This window comes from Salmo salar, chromosome 03 (assembly GCF_965601325.2).
Source record: "Salmo salar chromosome 03, fSalSal1, whole genome shotgun sequence".
Lineage (NCBI taxonomy): Eukaryota > Metazoa > Chordata > Actinopteri > Salmoniformes > Salmonidae > Salmo > Salmo salar.
In genome coordinates this window covers 101,312,939-101,328,951 of record NC_138293.1, presented here as the reverse complement: position 1 = coordinate 101,328,951, position 16,013 = coordinate 101,312,939, and the positions used below count along the sequence as shown (strand labels likewise).

General features: G+C 43.4%; 1 protein-coding gene across 1 annotated transcript in view; it reads right to left on the bottom strand.

Annotated features, from left to right (window-relative positions):
* The window catches only part of LOC106602010 (chloride channel 7), a 67,523-nt gene extending 51,632 nt beyond the window's left edge, over window positions 1-15,891 (bottom strand). The window contains exons 1-6 of the mRNA XM_082972959.1: window positions 15,641-15,891; window positions 12,064-12,141; window positions 5,877-5,936; window positions 5,518-5,583; window positions 5,297-5,429; window positions 220-329 (exon numbers count right to left, since the gene is read on the bottom strand). Coding sequence (XP_082829085.1) covers window positions 220-329; window positions 5,297-5,429; window positions 5,518-5,583; window positions 5,877-5,936; window positions 12,064-12,141; window positions 15,641-15,751 — 558 coding nt within the window. The 5' untranslated portion in view covers window positions 15,752-15,891. The remainder of the gene's footprint in view (window positions 1-219; window positions 330-5,296; window positions 5,430-5,517; window positions 5,584-5,876; window positions 5,937-12,063; window positions 12,142-15,640) is intronic.
* Between the last annotated feature and the right edge of the window lie 122 nt (window positions 15,892-16,013).

Genomic DNA, 16,013 nt, shown 5'->3' with positions numbered 1-16,013 from the left:
GTCTAACACGGTGGTTTCACCACCCCAGGGCCAACAGACTGTAGTCTAACACGGTGGTTCACACAGCTTGTTATTAGACTATGATTAACCAAGGCTCAATTCAAATCCCCACCTGCCCAGCAGTGTGCACTAGTTTCATACTTTCGCATGCAAGAACGAACACACACTTTGAACACTTACCTCAAAAGGCTACACACACACTCCTCTTCTCCCTCTTACCTCGAAGAACGCCACTATAACAGCGCCCACCATGACGAAGGCAGCGTTAAGCACAGCCCAGAGGATGAGAGAGATGGAGAGACCGCCCACCTCCGTAAACTTCTCGATGTCTGGGAGGAGGCAGAGGTCAAGGACAGGTAACAACCAATCACACGCCACCACGCTGCAAGGTCTAGCCCTCCCCGACCAACCACAGAGCAGGACACTGGACCTTGATGGCTTCATGATATTTTGTCTGAAGGGCTACATATTTAAATTAGTGGGGATGATTGGCAGCATTCTGATCAATAAGGTTTTGATTTTATATATTAGGATCCCCATTAGCCCACGCCAATGGAGACAGCTAGTCTTACGTCATAACAAAAATACATTACAGACAAAATACTTCACATTACACACACAACACCCCACAATGACAAAGCAGAAACAGTTTTTTTTAAATGTTTTGCAAATATCTTTCCAGAAGTATTCAGACCCTTTAGCAGCGATTACAGCCTCGAGTCTTCTTGGGTATGAAGCTATAAGCCTGGCACCCCCGTATTTGGGGAGTTTCTCCCATTCTTTGCAGATCCTTTCAAGCTCTGTCAGGTTGGATGGGGAGTGTTGCTGCACAGCTATTTTCAGGTCTCTCCAGAGATGTTCGATCGGGTTCAAGTCCGGGCTCTGGCTGGGTCACTCAAGGACATTCAGAGACTCGTCCAGAAGCCACTCCTGCCTTTTCTTGGCTGTGTGCTTAGGGTCATTGTCCTGTTGGAAGGTGAACCTTCGCCCCAGTCTAAGGTCCTGAGCGCTCTGGAGCAGGTTTTCATCTAGGATCTCTCTGTACTTTGCTCTGTTCATCTTTCCCTCGATCCTGACTATTTTCCCAGTCCCTGCCGCTGAAAAGCATCCCCACAGCATAGGGATGGTGCCAGGTTTCCTCCAGAAGTGACGCTTGGCATTCAGGCCAAAGGGTTCAATATTGGTTTCATCAGACCAGAGAATCTTGTTTCTCATGGTCTGAGAGTCCTTTAGGTGCCTTTTGACAAACTCCAAGCGGGCTGTCATGTGCCTTTTACTGAGGAGTGGCTTCCGTCTGGCCACTAACTGATTGGTGAAGTGCAGCATCTCCACAGAGGAACTCTGTCAGAGTGACCATCGGGTTCTTGGTCACCTTCCTGACCAAGGCCCCTCTCCTTCTTCCATTTCAGAATGATGGAGGCCACTGTGTTCTTGAGGACCATCAATGCTGCAGAAATGTTTTGGTACCCTTCCCCAGATCTGTACCTCGAACCTCTACAGTCAATTCCTTCGACCTCACGGCTTGGTTTTTGCTCTGACATGCACTGTCATCTGTGGGACCTTATATAGACAGGTGTGTGCCTTTCCAAATCATATCCAATCAATTGAATTTACCTTTACAATTTTTTTATTTTTTTTATTTAACTAGACAAGTCAGTTAAGAACAAATTATTATTTACAATGACGGCCTAGGAACAGTGGTTTAACTGCCTTGTTCAGGTGCAGAACGACAGATTTTTACCTTGTCAGCTCGGGTATTCGATCTAGCAACCTTTCGGTTACTGGCCCAACGCTCTAACCACTGGGGTGGCTTACCTGCCACCCCAAATCATTTCCAATCAATAAAATTTACCACAGGTGGACTCCAATCAAGTTGTAAAAACATCTCAAGGATGATCAATGGAAACAGGATGCACCTGAGCTCAATTTGCTCAATTTCGAGTCTCAAAGCAAAGGGTCTGAATACTTATGTAAATAAGGTATCTTTTTTTATAGATTTGTAAAAGTTTCAAAAAAAAAGTTTTCATTTCGTAATTTCAGGGTAATATATGTAGATGAGATTTTTGGGGGGAATAAGGCTGTAACTTAAGTAAATGTGGAAAAAGTCAAGACGTCTGAATACTTTCCGAAAGCACTCTACATGTCAGTACACACACACACACACACACACACACACACACACCAGTAGGTCACATGTCAGTACACACACACACACACACACACACACACACACACACCACACAACCAGTAGGTCACATGTCAGTACACACACACACACACACACATACATATACACATACATATACACACAACCAGTAGGTCACATGTCAGTACACACACACACACACACACACACACACACACATACATATACACACAACCAGTAGGTCACATGTCAGTACACACACACACACACACACACACATATACACATACATATACACACAACCAGTAGGTCACATGTCAGTACATATACACAACCAGTAGGTCACATGTCAGTACACACACAACCAGTAGGTCACATGGAGGAGATGCGTTGTCAGTGAGGTGTTGCTTTATTTGTTTTTAGAAAACAGGTTTGCTGTTCACTTGATATATATAAGATGGGAGTTCCATGGCTCTGTACGTTTCCTTGAATTTGTTCTGGACCTGGGGACTGTGAAAAGACCCCTGGTGGTATGTTTGTTGGGGTAAGTGTGTGTCAGTAACTTGACTATGCAAATACTTTGGAATTTCCAAAACAATGTTTCTTTTAAAAACAAGAAGTGACACAGTCAGTCTTTCCTCAACTCTTAGCCAAGACAGACTGGCATGCATAGTATTAATAACAGCCCTCTACAATGAAAAGCAAGATGTGCCGCTCTGTTCTGGGCCAGCTGCAGCATAACTAGGTCTTTCTTTGCAGCACTTGGCCATATGACTGGACAATAATCAAGATAAGATAAAACTAGAGACTATAGGACCTGCTTTGTGGAGTGCTGAGTCAAAAAAAGCTGAGAATCTCTTCATTAGGGACAGACCTCTCCCCATCTTAACAACCATTGAATCTATATGTTTTGACCATGACAGTTTACATTCTAAGGTAACACCAAGTAATTTAGTCTCCTCAACTTGTTCAACAGCCACACCATTCATTACCAGATTCAGCTGAGGTCTAAAACTTAGGGAACAATTTGTACCAAATACAATGCTCTTAGTTCTAGAGTTTATTACTGGCCACCCACTCCAAAACAGACTGCAGCTCTTTGTTAACGATTTCAGTGACTTTGTTAGCTGTGGTTGCTGATGCATATATGGTTGAATCATCAGCATACATGGACACACATGCTGTGTTTAATGCCAGTGGCAGGTCATTGGTAAAAAGAGAAAAGATCAGAGGGCCTAGAGAGCTTCCCTGCGGTACACCACACTTTACCTGTTTGACATTAGGGAAGCCTCCATTGAAGAAACCCCTCTGAGTTCTATTAGATAGATAGCTCTGAATCCATGATATGGCAGAGGTTCATTTGACTTTTCTAAACTCATTTAGAGTCAAAATGTCAATGGCTGAACAAAGACAACTCTGAACTGGACCTGGTCTCTCTAGGGGTTGCCTCCCACAATGTACCAAAGTTCCAGCATACACGCCTGTACTTAGACCAATGCCAGTTTGGCAGAGAGAAAAGGGCGGAGTTAGGTGCCAGAAAATCCATCCAGAGCCCTGCTGTAAACAAACCCGTTAGCCAGCTAGATGAAGCTCACGGAGGATATTTTCAATGATTGTATTTTGCAGTGAGTCGTTTACATGCACAATGATGTTAGCGTTTCAAGCTTACAACCAACGGTTGGTTGGCTGTGGCTAAAATTAGCCTAGCTATCTACCTCCACATTGTGTGTCCACTTCTGTCATGTTTCCGAGGGGATTCTTTTTAAGCTCGGCCTACCCAAACTCTTGATTTGTTGGGAGAGTGGTCGCTCTGAAGACTACCCTCCCGGAATTGGCCAAGAAAATCCTACATGATCTGGGATTTCAGAAACTAAACTGGACATGACTAACCTGTGGGTGAGTGAGAGGAAGGACAGTCTGTTGGTGGTAAACAAAAAAAACACTGTTGGATGAGACAACAGTGGAACACAGACCACCGCTGTAGGACGGGACAACAGTGGAACACAGACCACCGCTGTAGGACGGGACAACAGTGGAACACAGACCACCGCTGTAGGACGGGACAACAGTGGAACACAGACCACCGCTGTAGGACGGGACAACAGTGGAACACAGACCACCGCTGTAGGACGGGACAACAGTGGAACACAGACCACCGCTGTAGGACGGGACAACAGTGGAACACAGACCACCGCTGTAGGACGGGACAACAGTGGAACACAGACCACCGCTGTAGGACGGGACAACAGTGGAACACAGACCACCGCTGTAGGACGGGACAACAGTGGAACACAGACCACCGCTGTAGGACGGGACAACAGTGGAACACAGACCACCGCTGTAGGACGGGACAACAGTGGTACACAGACCACCGCTGTAGGACGGGATATGACAGTTCTGTGATGTGGGTCAGTGTGAGGAAGGATATGACAGTTCTGTGATGTGGGTCAGTGAGCAGAAGGATATGACAGTTCTGTGATGTGGGTCAATGTGAGGAAGGATATGACAGTTCTGTGATGTGGGTCAGTGTGTGGAAGGATATGACAGTTCTGTGATGTGGGTCAGTGTGTGGAAGGATATGACAGTTCTGTGATGTGGGTCAATGTGAGGAAGGATATGACAGTTCTGTGACGTGGGTCAGTGAGCGGAAGGATATGACAGTTCTGTGATGTGGGTCAGTGAGCAGAAGGATATGACAGTTCTGTGATGTGGGTCAGTGAGCAGAAGGATATGACAGTTCTGTGATGTGGGTCAGTGAGCAGAAGGATATGACAGTTCTGTGATGTGGGTCAGTGAGCAGAAGGATATGACAGTTCTGTGATGTGGGTCAGTGAGCGGAAGGATATGACAGTTCTGTGATGTGGGTCAGTGAGCAGAAGGATATGACAGTTCTGTGATGTGGGTCAGTGAGCAGAAGGATATGACAGTTCTGTGATGTGGGTCAGTGAGCAGAAGGATATGACAGTTCTGTGATGTGGGTCAGTGAGCGGAAGGATATGACAGTTCTGTGATGTGGGTCAGTGAGCAGAAGGATATGACAGTTCTGTGATGTGGGTCAGTGAGCAGAAGGATATGACAGTTCTGTGATGTGGGTCAGTGAGCGGAAGGATATGACAGTTCTGTGATGTGGGTCAGTGTGAGGAAGGATACTCTGTTTGACAACGAAGTACTTGACCCCAGCCAGGTTTTCCACGGCGATATCTATGCAACAGGCTATGAGTCCAGTCAGGAAGCCAATCAGACCACAGATGACCCACCGACTGATCTCCAAACACTTGAACCCCTGAGGACGAGAGAGTTGGGGGGGGGGGGTCAATATGTGTGTGTGTGTGTGTGTGTGTGTGTGTGTGTAGGGGGGGTTCTCTACTTACTAAGAAGCTCATCCGTCTCTCCTCCTCCAGAAACAGCTGATTTTCACTGTTGTCATAGTCCAGACTCTGAAACACAAAACATTTCACTTTTACACAATCTATACTGCTCATAGAGATGTGGTGACCCTGAGAGGACTTTGGACTCTTGATAAAAGTACCAACTAAACAAAAACAGATTTCATGTAAATATAGCACTCATGTTTTTGGAAATCATTTGTATGACAGACCGGGACAACAATTAATATGATAAACATTGTGTTACTCTTATTTATAAAACTTTGTTTGACTTTGATTAGCTACGTTGAACACCATTCAGACCAGGTCCAAGGGGTCTGGAGACAGCAGACCCAAGGGTTTACCTCATATTTGAGTGACAGCAGCTTCTCGTTGTGAGGGATCTCCTTGGGACAGCCTGCGTCCTGAAGGAGGGAAGGATGCATTGGTTAAGTATTAAAACAGGGCCAAGGGGGCATCTTCATCTCCTCTCCTTGTCTAGTCCCCTTCATATATTATCTGGAAGAACACAGGATAGGTGGAAGCAGAGCCATACAGGTAGGTAGGACATTAAGTTGGTCGTACTCCCTATACATGTAGACAAGTAGAGGAAGCCAAATTAGACTATTGAGACACAGCCCAAGTGTCCATGCATAGTAACACCATTACGGATCATTACAGAACAACACCATTACGGATCATTACAGAACAACACCATTACAGATCCATGCAGAACACCACCATTACGGATCCATGCAGAACACCACCATTATGGATCATTACAGAACACCACCATTATGGATCATTACAGAACAACACCATTATGGATCGTTACAGAACAACACCATTACGGATCGTTACAGAACACCACCATTACAGATCCATGCAGAACAACACCATTATAGATCATTGCAGAACACCACCATTATGGATCATTACAGAACAACACCATTACGGATCATTACAGAACACCACCATTACGGATCCATGCAGAACTACACCATTATGGATCATTACAGAACACCACCATTACGGATCATTACAGAACACCACCATTACAGATCCATGCAGAACAACACCATTATGGATCATTGCAGAACAACACCATTACGGATCATTGCAGAACAACACCATTACGGATCATTACAGAACACCACCATTACAGATCCATGCAGAACAACACCATTATGGATCATTACAGAACACCACCATTACAGATCCATGCAGAACAACACCATTATGGATCATTACAGAACACCACCATTACAGATCCATGCAGAACAACACCATTATGGATCATTACAGAACACCACCATTACAGATCCATGCAGAACAACACCATTATGGATCATTACAGAACACCACCATTATGGATCATTGCAGAACACCACCATTACGGATCCATGCAGAACACCACCATTACAGATCCATGCAGAACACCACCATTACGGATCATTACAGAACACCACCATTATGGATCATTACAGAACAACACCATTACGGATCATTACAGAACAACACCATTACGGATCATTACAGAACACCACCATTACAGATCCATGCAGAACAACACCATTATGGATCATTACAGAACACCACCATTACAGATCCATGCAGAACAACACCATTATGGATCATTACAGAACACCACCATTACAGATCCATGCAGAACACCACCATTATGGATCATTGCAGAACAACACCATTACGGATCATTGCAGAACAACACCATTACGGATCATTACAGAACACCACCATTACGGATCCATGCAGAACAACACCATTATGGATCATTACAGAACACCACCATTACAGATCCATGCAGAACAACACCATTATGGATCATTACAGAACACCACCATTACAGATCCATGCAGAACAACACCATTATGGATCATTGCAGAACACCACCATTATGGATCCTTGCAGAATAACACCATTACGGATCATTGCAGAACACCACCATTACGGATCCATGCAGAACACCACCATTACAGATCCATGCAGAACACCACCATTATGGATAATTACAGAACACCACCATTACGGATCATTGCAGAACACCACCATTACGGATCATTGCAGAACACCACCATTACGGATCATTGCAGAACAACACCATTACGGATCATTGCAGAACAACACCATTACGGATCATTGCAGAACAACACCATTACAGATCCATGCAGACCACCACCATTACACATCCATGCAGAACACCACCATTATGGATCATTGCAGAATAACACCATTATGGATCATTGCAGAATAACACCATTACAGATCATTGCAAAACAACACCATTACAGATCCATGCAGAACACCACCATTATGGATCATTACAGAATAACACCATTATGGATCATTACAGAATAACACCATTACGGATCATTACAGAACACCACCATTACAGATCCATGCAGAACAACACCAATATGGATCATTACAGAATAACACCAATATGGATCCATGCAGAATAACACCATAATCAGATTCTTTCTGACCCTCAGGCTCACAACGCAAACAGGCAAATCCAAATCATCCTAACAGGAAAATCTATTCCCTGTACAGTACACTACTGTAGACCCGTGTCCATAGTGCAGTGACCAAAAGCAGTGGCCTATATATAGGGGATAATATGGTGTCATTTGCAGTGTTCTCCATTAGCGCCGGCCATCATATAAATCAGACGGTTACTTTTTCCACTTCCTAATAAAAACTAGGCTACTTATCATTTAAAAGGGAGTCGTCGGGATTTTGGCTCCACTTCCCCAAGAGTCAGATGAACTCATGGATACCCTTTTAATAAGCCTCTACATCCAGTATGAAGGAAGTTAGAGGTGGTTTTGCGAGCCAATGCTAACTATCGTTAGTGCAATGACTGGAAGGCTATGGTACCTACTAGCATGCTAGCAGTTACCATAGATTTCCAGTCATTGTGCTAATCCTAGCTAGCAACTTCCTTCAAACAGGACAGACATAAAATGGTATCCACGAGTTCATCGGACTCTGGTGAAGTAGATAAAGGGCTTCCTGAAGTATCTCTTTAAACCGTTCAGTCCGCTAGCCCGTCGAGCCCTCTCCCGTTAGACTGAATGATATGCATCTCCTAGAGATGTATTGATAGGATAGGTGCCTGTCAGTCCGCTAGCCCGTCGAGCCCTCTCCCGTTAGACTGAATGATATACATCTCCTAGAGATGTATTGATAGGATAGGTGCCTGTCAGTCCGCTAGCCCGTCAAGCCCTCTCCCGTTAGACTGAATGATATGCATCTCCTAGAGATGTATTGATAGGATAGGTGCCTGTCAGTCACAAAGCCAACGATGACAGGGAAACGCAGTCTGCGGTCTGTCCCACCTTCCGGGTACAATGTGTGTGAGCTGTGGTTGGTTGCAGTCAAATGTCTTCACACTAAAAGGGAGAGAGCATGTTGCTGGTGAATTTGCACGTCCCATGTAACGTGTTAACGATGAGTCTAAATCCACCACTTAGACTAATTATTGTTTTCTGGCATATTCATTTATTTTCTTTTGCGTGTTTCACATAACCAGACATGCATAGTTGTAGGCTATTTACTATGCTTTGATCGACAACTGAACAGCAAGTGTTGACTAGTTTATGAAAGGTTTCGAACTCACTGAATAAAGTCGATTTACTACATACCTTTGCCATTCATAAATCATGCAAGGTGGATGGATATATGTCCATGGTACCGCACCTGGACAAATAAACCAAAGGATTTACCAGGTTTCCTTTCCTACCACGCCAGAGCTCTCCTACCACGCCAGAGCTCTCCTACCACGCCAGAGCTCTCCTACCACGCCAGAGCTCTCCTACTCTCCTACCACGCCAGAGCTCTCCTACCACCCCAGAACTCCCTTACCACGCCAGAGCTCTCCTACCACGTCAGAGCTCTCCTACCATGTCAGAGCTTTCCAGACAGTGACACTAAAGAGAGTGATTCTTAGCTCATCAGTCAAAACAAAATGGAATCAGACAACAACAACAGATTATAGGACCATACCTAATGATACTTTATTCGGCCTTGTCTTAGGACGGTAAGTTGGTGGTTGGAGACATCCCTCTAGTGGTGTGGGGGCTGTGCTTTGGCAAAGTGGGTGGGGTTATATCCTGCCTGTTTGGCCCTGTCCGGGGGTATCATCGGATGGGGCCACAGTGTCTTCTGATCCCTCCTGTCTCAGCCTCCAGTATTTATGCTGCAGTAGTTTATGTGTCGGGGGGCTAGGGTCAGTCTGTTACATCTGGAGTATTTCTCTTGTCTTATCCGGTGTCCTGTGTGTATTTAAATATGCTCTCTCTAATTCTCTCTTTCTCTCTTTCTGTCTTTCTCTCGGAGGACCTGAGCCCTAGGACCATGCCTCAGGACTACCTGGTATGATGACTCCTTGCTGTCCCCAGTCCACCTGGCCGTGCTGCTGCTCCAGTTTCAACTGTTCTGCCTGCGGCTATGGAACCCTGACCTGTTCACCGGACGTGCTTGTTGCACCCTCGACAACTACTATGATTATTATTATTTGACCATGCTGGTCATTTATGAACATTTTAACATTTTAACATTTTGACCATGTTCTGTTTTAATATCCACCCTGCACAGCCAGAAGAGGACTGGCCACCCCTCATAGCCTGGTTCCTCTCTAGGTTTCTTCCTAGGTTTTTGGCCTTTCTAGGGAGTTTTTCCTAGGGAGTTTTTCCTAGCCACCGTGCTTCTTTCACATGCTTTGCTTGCTGTTTGGGGTTTTAGGCTGGGTTTCTGTACAGCACTTTGAGAATATCAGCTGATGTACGAAGGGCTATATAAAAATAAATTTGATTTGATTTGATTTGATTTGATTTAGCATGTGTCAAATCACAACGATATAATACTGAAGACTGATAAATTAAAGGTTCAATTGAAAAAAAAAAAAATTATTCAAGATAATGTGGGCAATTTACTTAATTTTTCTGTTTTAATAAAATACATAACTGGAAGAACAAACATCAGTGGCAATTCATATCTTGCAGTGAAACTGTAAACAAGGCTTTAACATCTCAAGAGAAGAGTTATCTTCCTTTGAAAATAGTCCTGATCATCCAGACCTAAACACCATCCAAAACAACTAACACACTGAATATGTTCACCTCACAATAGGATACTACCAAGATACTCTGGGTGCCGATGCCATATGTATTGCGATCCGATACTGTGATTTCATTGCGATTCGATGTTCCAAACTATTTGCTCAAGCAATGTCAGCTGCAGAGAGACAAAAGAGAGCCAATGGAAAACAAGTTTTGATCAAATCATGGAAATAAAAGTTCTTCCTATTTTAAAAAAAGAGCTATGAAGAAAAAAAATACTGGAGTTTTGGTGCAGGTATCAGGTATTTTGGTGCATGATATCGTCAAAGGTAATATTCCAAAATGTCATTGCATCAAATCCCCCCATCACTAGAATTCACACGTTTGCAGTTATTTAAAATTGTAAAATTGCATCTCTACACAATATCACAACAAATTTTTTCAATCTGGGAGGTACACACGATAAAGTATTCAATCCTTTCGCTGTGTATTTTGGATGGAATCAAGGCATTAGAATGTACCAGTCCACTAAAACAGAGCTCCTTGGACAAAACATTTCAGAACGCAGGGGAGAAAGCCCCCCCCCCCCCCCCCCACTAGGAGAAGTAAAACTCAGAATGGCCATAGATTAACAGAACAGGATTGCCAAACACAGGAATAGCTTGAAGTGGAAGTAAAACGGGGTATGGATTTTCCACACTCGTGCTTTACAAAGCCCATGACTCAGACTGGCTGTTGGTTAGTCGTCTTATTCACTGTCAGATCATTTTGCAATGGTTAAATCCAAGTTTTCAGACTGCTAAATCAGGTTTATAGACCCGCTGCAGTGGATCACAGTCAGGTTTATAGACCCGCTGCAGTGGATCACAGTCAGGTTTATAGACCCGCTGCAGTGGATCACAGTCAGGTTTATAGACCCGCTGCAGTGGATCACAGTCAGGCTTATAGACCCGCTGCAGTGGATCACAGTCAGGCTTATAGACCCGCTGCAGTGGATCACAGTCAGGCTTATAGACCCGCTGCAGTGGATCACAGTCAGGCTTATAGACCCGCTGCAGTGGATCACAGTCAGGCTTATAGACCCGCTGCAGTGGATCACAGTCAGTATTATAGACCCGCTACAGTGGATTACAGTCAGGCTTATAGACCTGCTGCAGTGGATTACAGTCAGGCTTATAGACCTGCTGCAGTGGATAACAGTCAGGTTTGTAGACCCGCTGCAGTGGATTACAGTCAGGTTTATAGACCTGCTACAGTGGATTTCAGTATGGCTTATAGACCTACTGCAGTGGATTACAGTCAGGTTTATAGACCTGCTGCAGTGGATTACAGTCAGGATTACAGACCTGCTACAGTGGATTACAGTCAGGCTTGTAGCGTGTTAGGCTGCTGCAGCAGCCAGTTAGGTCAGCGTGTTAGGCTGCTGCAGCGGACGGATGAGATGTCACATTGATAGAAAGCTGAACTTTACCTCGTCTGACGTCATATCCTCCTCCAGATCCACCGTGCTCAGTCTGCCTATGTGAAACATACCACCGTCCCCGGACAACTGCGGACCAAACACATTACACAGCGCAGAGAATTAGAAAGATCTGTCTATGTTTCTTCAATGTAAACATGTAGGCCTAGCTAACATTTAGCATCACTAAGTTAACATGTGTAATGTCTGTGGAAAAGAACAAAGTACAGTTGAAGTCGAAAGTTTAAATACACTTAGGTTGGAGTCATTAAAACTCGTTTTGTCAACCACTCCACAAATTTCTTGTTAGTAAACTATAGTTTTGGCAAGTCGGTTAGGACATCTACTTTGTGCATGACACAAGTAATTTCTCCAACAATTGTTTACAGACAGATTCCTTCACTTATAATTCACTGTATCACAATTCCAGTGGGTCAGAAGTTTACATACACTAAGTTGACTGTGCCTTTTAAACAGCTTGGAAAATTCCATAAAATGATGTCATGGCTTTAGAAGCTTCTGATAGGCTAATTGACATCATTCGAGTCAATTGGAGGTGAACCTGTGGATGTATTTCAAGGCCTACCTTCAAACTCAGTGCCTCTTTGCTTGACATCATGGGAAAATCAAAAGAAATCAGCAAAGACCTCAGAAAACATATTGTAGACCTCCACAAGTCTGGTTCATCCTTGGGAGCAATTTCCAAACGCCTGAAGGTACCACGTTCATCTGTACAAGCAATAGTACGCAAGTATAAACACCATGGGACCACACAGCCGTCATACCGCTCAGGAAGGAGACGCGTTCTGTCTCCTAGAGATGAACGTACTTTGGTGCGAAAAGTGCAAACCAATCCCAGAACAGCAAAGGACCTTGTGAAGATGCTGAATGAAACGTGTACAAAAGTATCTATATCCACAGTAAAACGAGTCCTATATCGACATAACCTGAAAGGCCACTCAGCAAGGAAGAAGCCACTACTCCAAAACCTCCATAAAAAAGCCAGACTACGGTTTGCAACTGCACATGGGGACAAAGATCGTACTTTTTGGATTAGTGTCCTCTGGTCTGATGAATCAAAAATAGAACTGTTTGGCCATAATGACCATTGTTATGTTTGGAGGAAAAGTGGGAGGCTTGCAAGCCGAAGAATACCATCCCAACCGTGAAGCACGGGGTGGCAGCATCATGTTGTGGGGGTGCTTTGCTGCAGGAGGGACTGGTGCGCTTCACAAAATAGATGGCATCATGAGGAATGAAAATGATGTGGATACATTGAAGCAACATCTCAAGACATCAGTCAGGAAGTTAAAGCTTGGTCACAAATGGGTCTTCCAAAGGGACAATGACCCCAAGCATACTCCCAAAGTTGTGGCAAAATGGCTTAAGGACAACAAAGTCAAGGTATTGGAGTGGCCATCACAAAGCCCTGATCTCAATCGCATAGAAAATTGGTGGGCAGAACTGAAAAGGTGTGTGCGAGCAAGGAGGCCTACAAACCTGACTCAGTTACACCAGCTCTGTCAGGAGGAATGGGCCAAAATTCACCCAACTTATTGTGGGAAGCTTGTGGAAGGCTACCCAAAACATTTGACCCAAGTTAAACTGTTACGACCTGACCAGTAAAGAGGTTATTTGTTATTGTAGTTTGGTCAGGGCGTGGCAGGGGGGGGGTGTTTGTTTTATGTGTTTCGGGGTTTATGTTCTATGTTCGTTCTAGTCTTTCTATGTTTAGTTTATTGGGTTGACCTTCCATTGGAGGCAGCTGTTCCTCGTTGCCTCTAATTGAAGGTCCTATTTAGTAGGGGTGTTTTTTCATGGGTTTTTCTGGGTAGTTGTTCCATGTGTAGCTGTATGTCTCACAGGACTGTTTTTTCATCGTTGTTGTTTTGATTAAGTGTTTTGTTTCGTTTTCTTCTCAATAAACAAGAAGATGAGCATACACATTCCCGCTGCGCCTTGGTCCCATCTTTACGGCGAGTGTGACATAAACAATTTAAAGGCAATGCTATCAAATACTAATTGAGAGTATGTAAACTTCTGACCCACTGGTAATGTCATGAAAGAAATAAAAATGGAAATAAATCATTCTCTCTACTATTATTCTGACATTTCACATTCTTAAAATAAAGTGGTGATCCTAACTGACCTAAGACAAGGAATTTTTACAAGGATTAAATGGCAGGAATTGTGAAAAACTGAGTTTAAATGTATTTGGCTAAGGTGTATGTAAACTTCCGACTTCAACTGTAGGTCTGTGTGTCTTCAATTTAACATGTAACATTTAGGCATACTTGCTAGAAGTCAGTTTTACTGGCCAAGGTAACATGTGTGTAATTCCTGTGTAATTTACATAACATGTATTAACATTCAGCAGTCAGTAATACTAACAGATCAGTTATCATGTATTAACATTCAGCAGTCAGTAATACTAACAGCTCAGTTATCATGTGTAATTCCTGTGTAATTTACGTAACATGTATTAAACAGTACTAACTCTAGTCGTAATGCCAGTGTAATTTACGTAACATGTATTAAACAGTACTAACTCTAGTCGTAATGCCAGTGTAATTTACGTAACATGTATTAAACAGTACTAACTCTAGTCGTAATGCCAGTGTAATTTACGTAACATGTATTAAACAGTACTAACTCTAGTCGTAAAGCCAGTGTAATTTACGTAACATGTATTAAACAGTACTAACTCTAGTCGTAATGCCAGTGTAATTTACGTAACATGTATTAAACAGTACTAACTCTAGTCGTAAAGCCAGTGTAATTTACGTAACATGTATTAAACAGTACTAACTCTAGTCGTAATGCCAGTGTAATTTACGTAACATGTATTAAACAGTACTAACTCTAGTCGTAAAGCCAGTGTAATTTACGTAACATGTATTAAACAGTACTAACTCTAGTCGTAAAGCCAGTGTAATTTACGTAACATGTATTAAACAGTACTAACTCTAGTCGTAATGCCAGTGTAATTTACGTAACATGTATTAAACAGTACTAACTCTAGTCGTAATGCCAGTGTAATTTACGTAACATGTATTAAACAGTACTAACTCTAGTCGTAATGCCAGTGTAATTTAATAGGAAGTGGTGAATGACGCAATGAGCAGAATCTACATGCTTAAAGGCTGATTCCCTGAGTACCTTAAAGAAAATAGTCGGAGTTCAGTGTTCGTTATTATATTAGGTTCTATTCTGAAACTCTGGTTTGAAGATTACGATTTTCTGTAGCTATTTTTCTTACGTCTGCCAGTCTTTGGCATATTGTTAAATGGGCATCGATGTGTTAAACGTCTAAAACTTACTTGCTTGTCTGAAAAGCATCCTCCAACTCCATCCTATGACGTTTACATTTGTTGTTGTTAGCAGCATTTGCAAACGCCTGCACGCAACAAACCACAAGCGGCGCTCTCGTTTTTTACAGAACTACAAATTAACTAAATCATTAATCTCATAGCAAAACATAATGTTTCACTCTTAGAAAACATCATGCATACCTAGCTGGCACATAGCGGCAACGTTAGACAGTTTGGCTTGTGTTCGCTAGTTTAGCTAGCTAGCATGCTAGCCCTACCTGTCTGGTGTATCGGACTTCTTCGGAGCCGTTGAGAAGTGGGGTTCTCTCGCCGCCACCGGACTCGTCACCTCGGCTCGACCACGACACTTTCTTCGTGATATTAGCCATGCTTACACGTGGTATTTCTCCACTCTCTCAATCAGTGAGATTGTTTTTAATTTGCAGTTGTGTTTGGATAACTACCTCTCATTCTAGCTTCCTATGGGATGATCTCAATGAGTACCACCTCGCGTCCTCTCTCCTTGTCTCTTTCTGAAAACCCATTGGAGGAGAAATCCAGAGGTCCCACCCCTCTGACCATCTCCTCCAATGAGTTTTGAAAAGGAGATAAGGAGAGATGAGTGAGGACGTAAAGAGGGAACAATTAAGA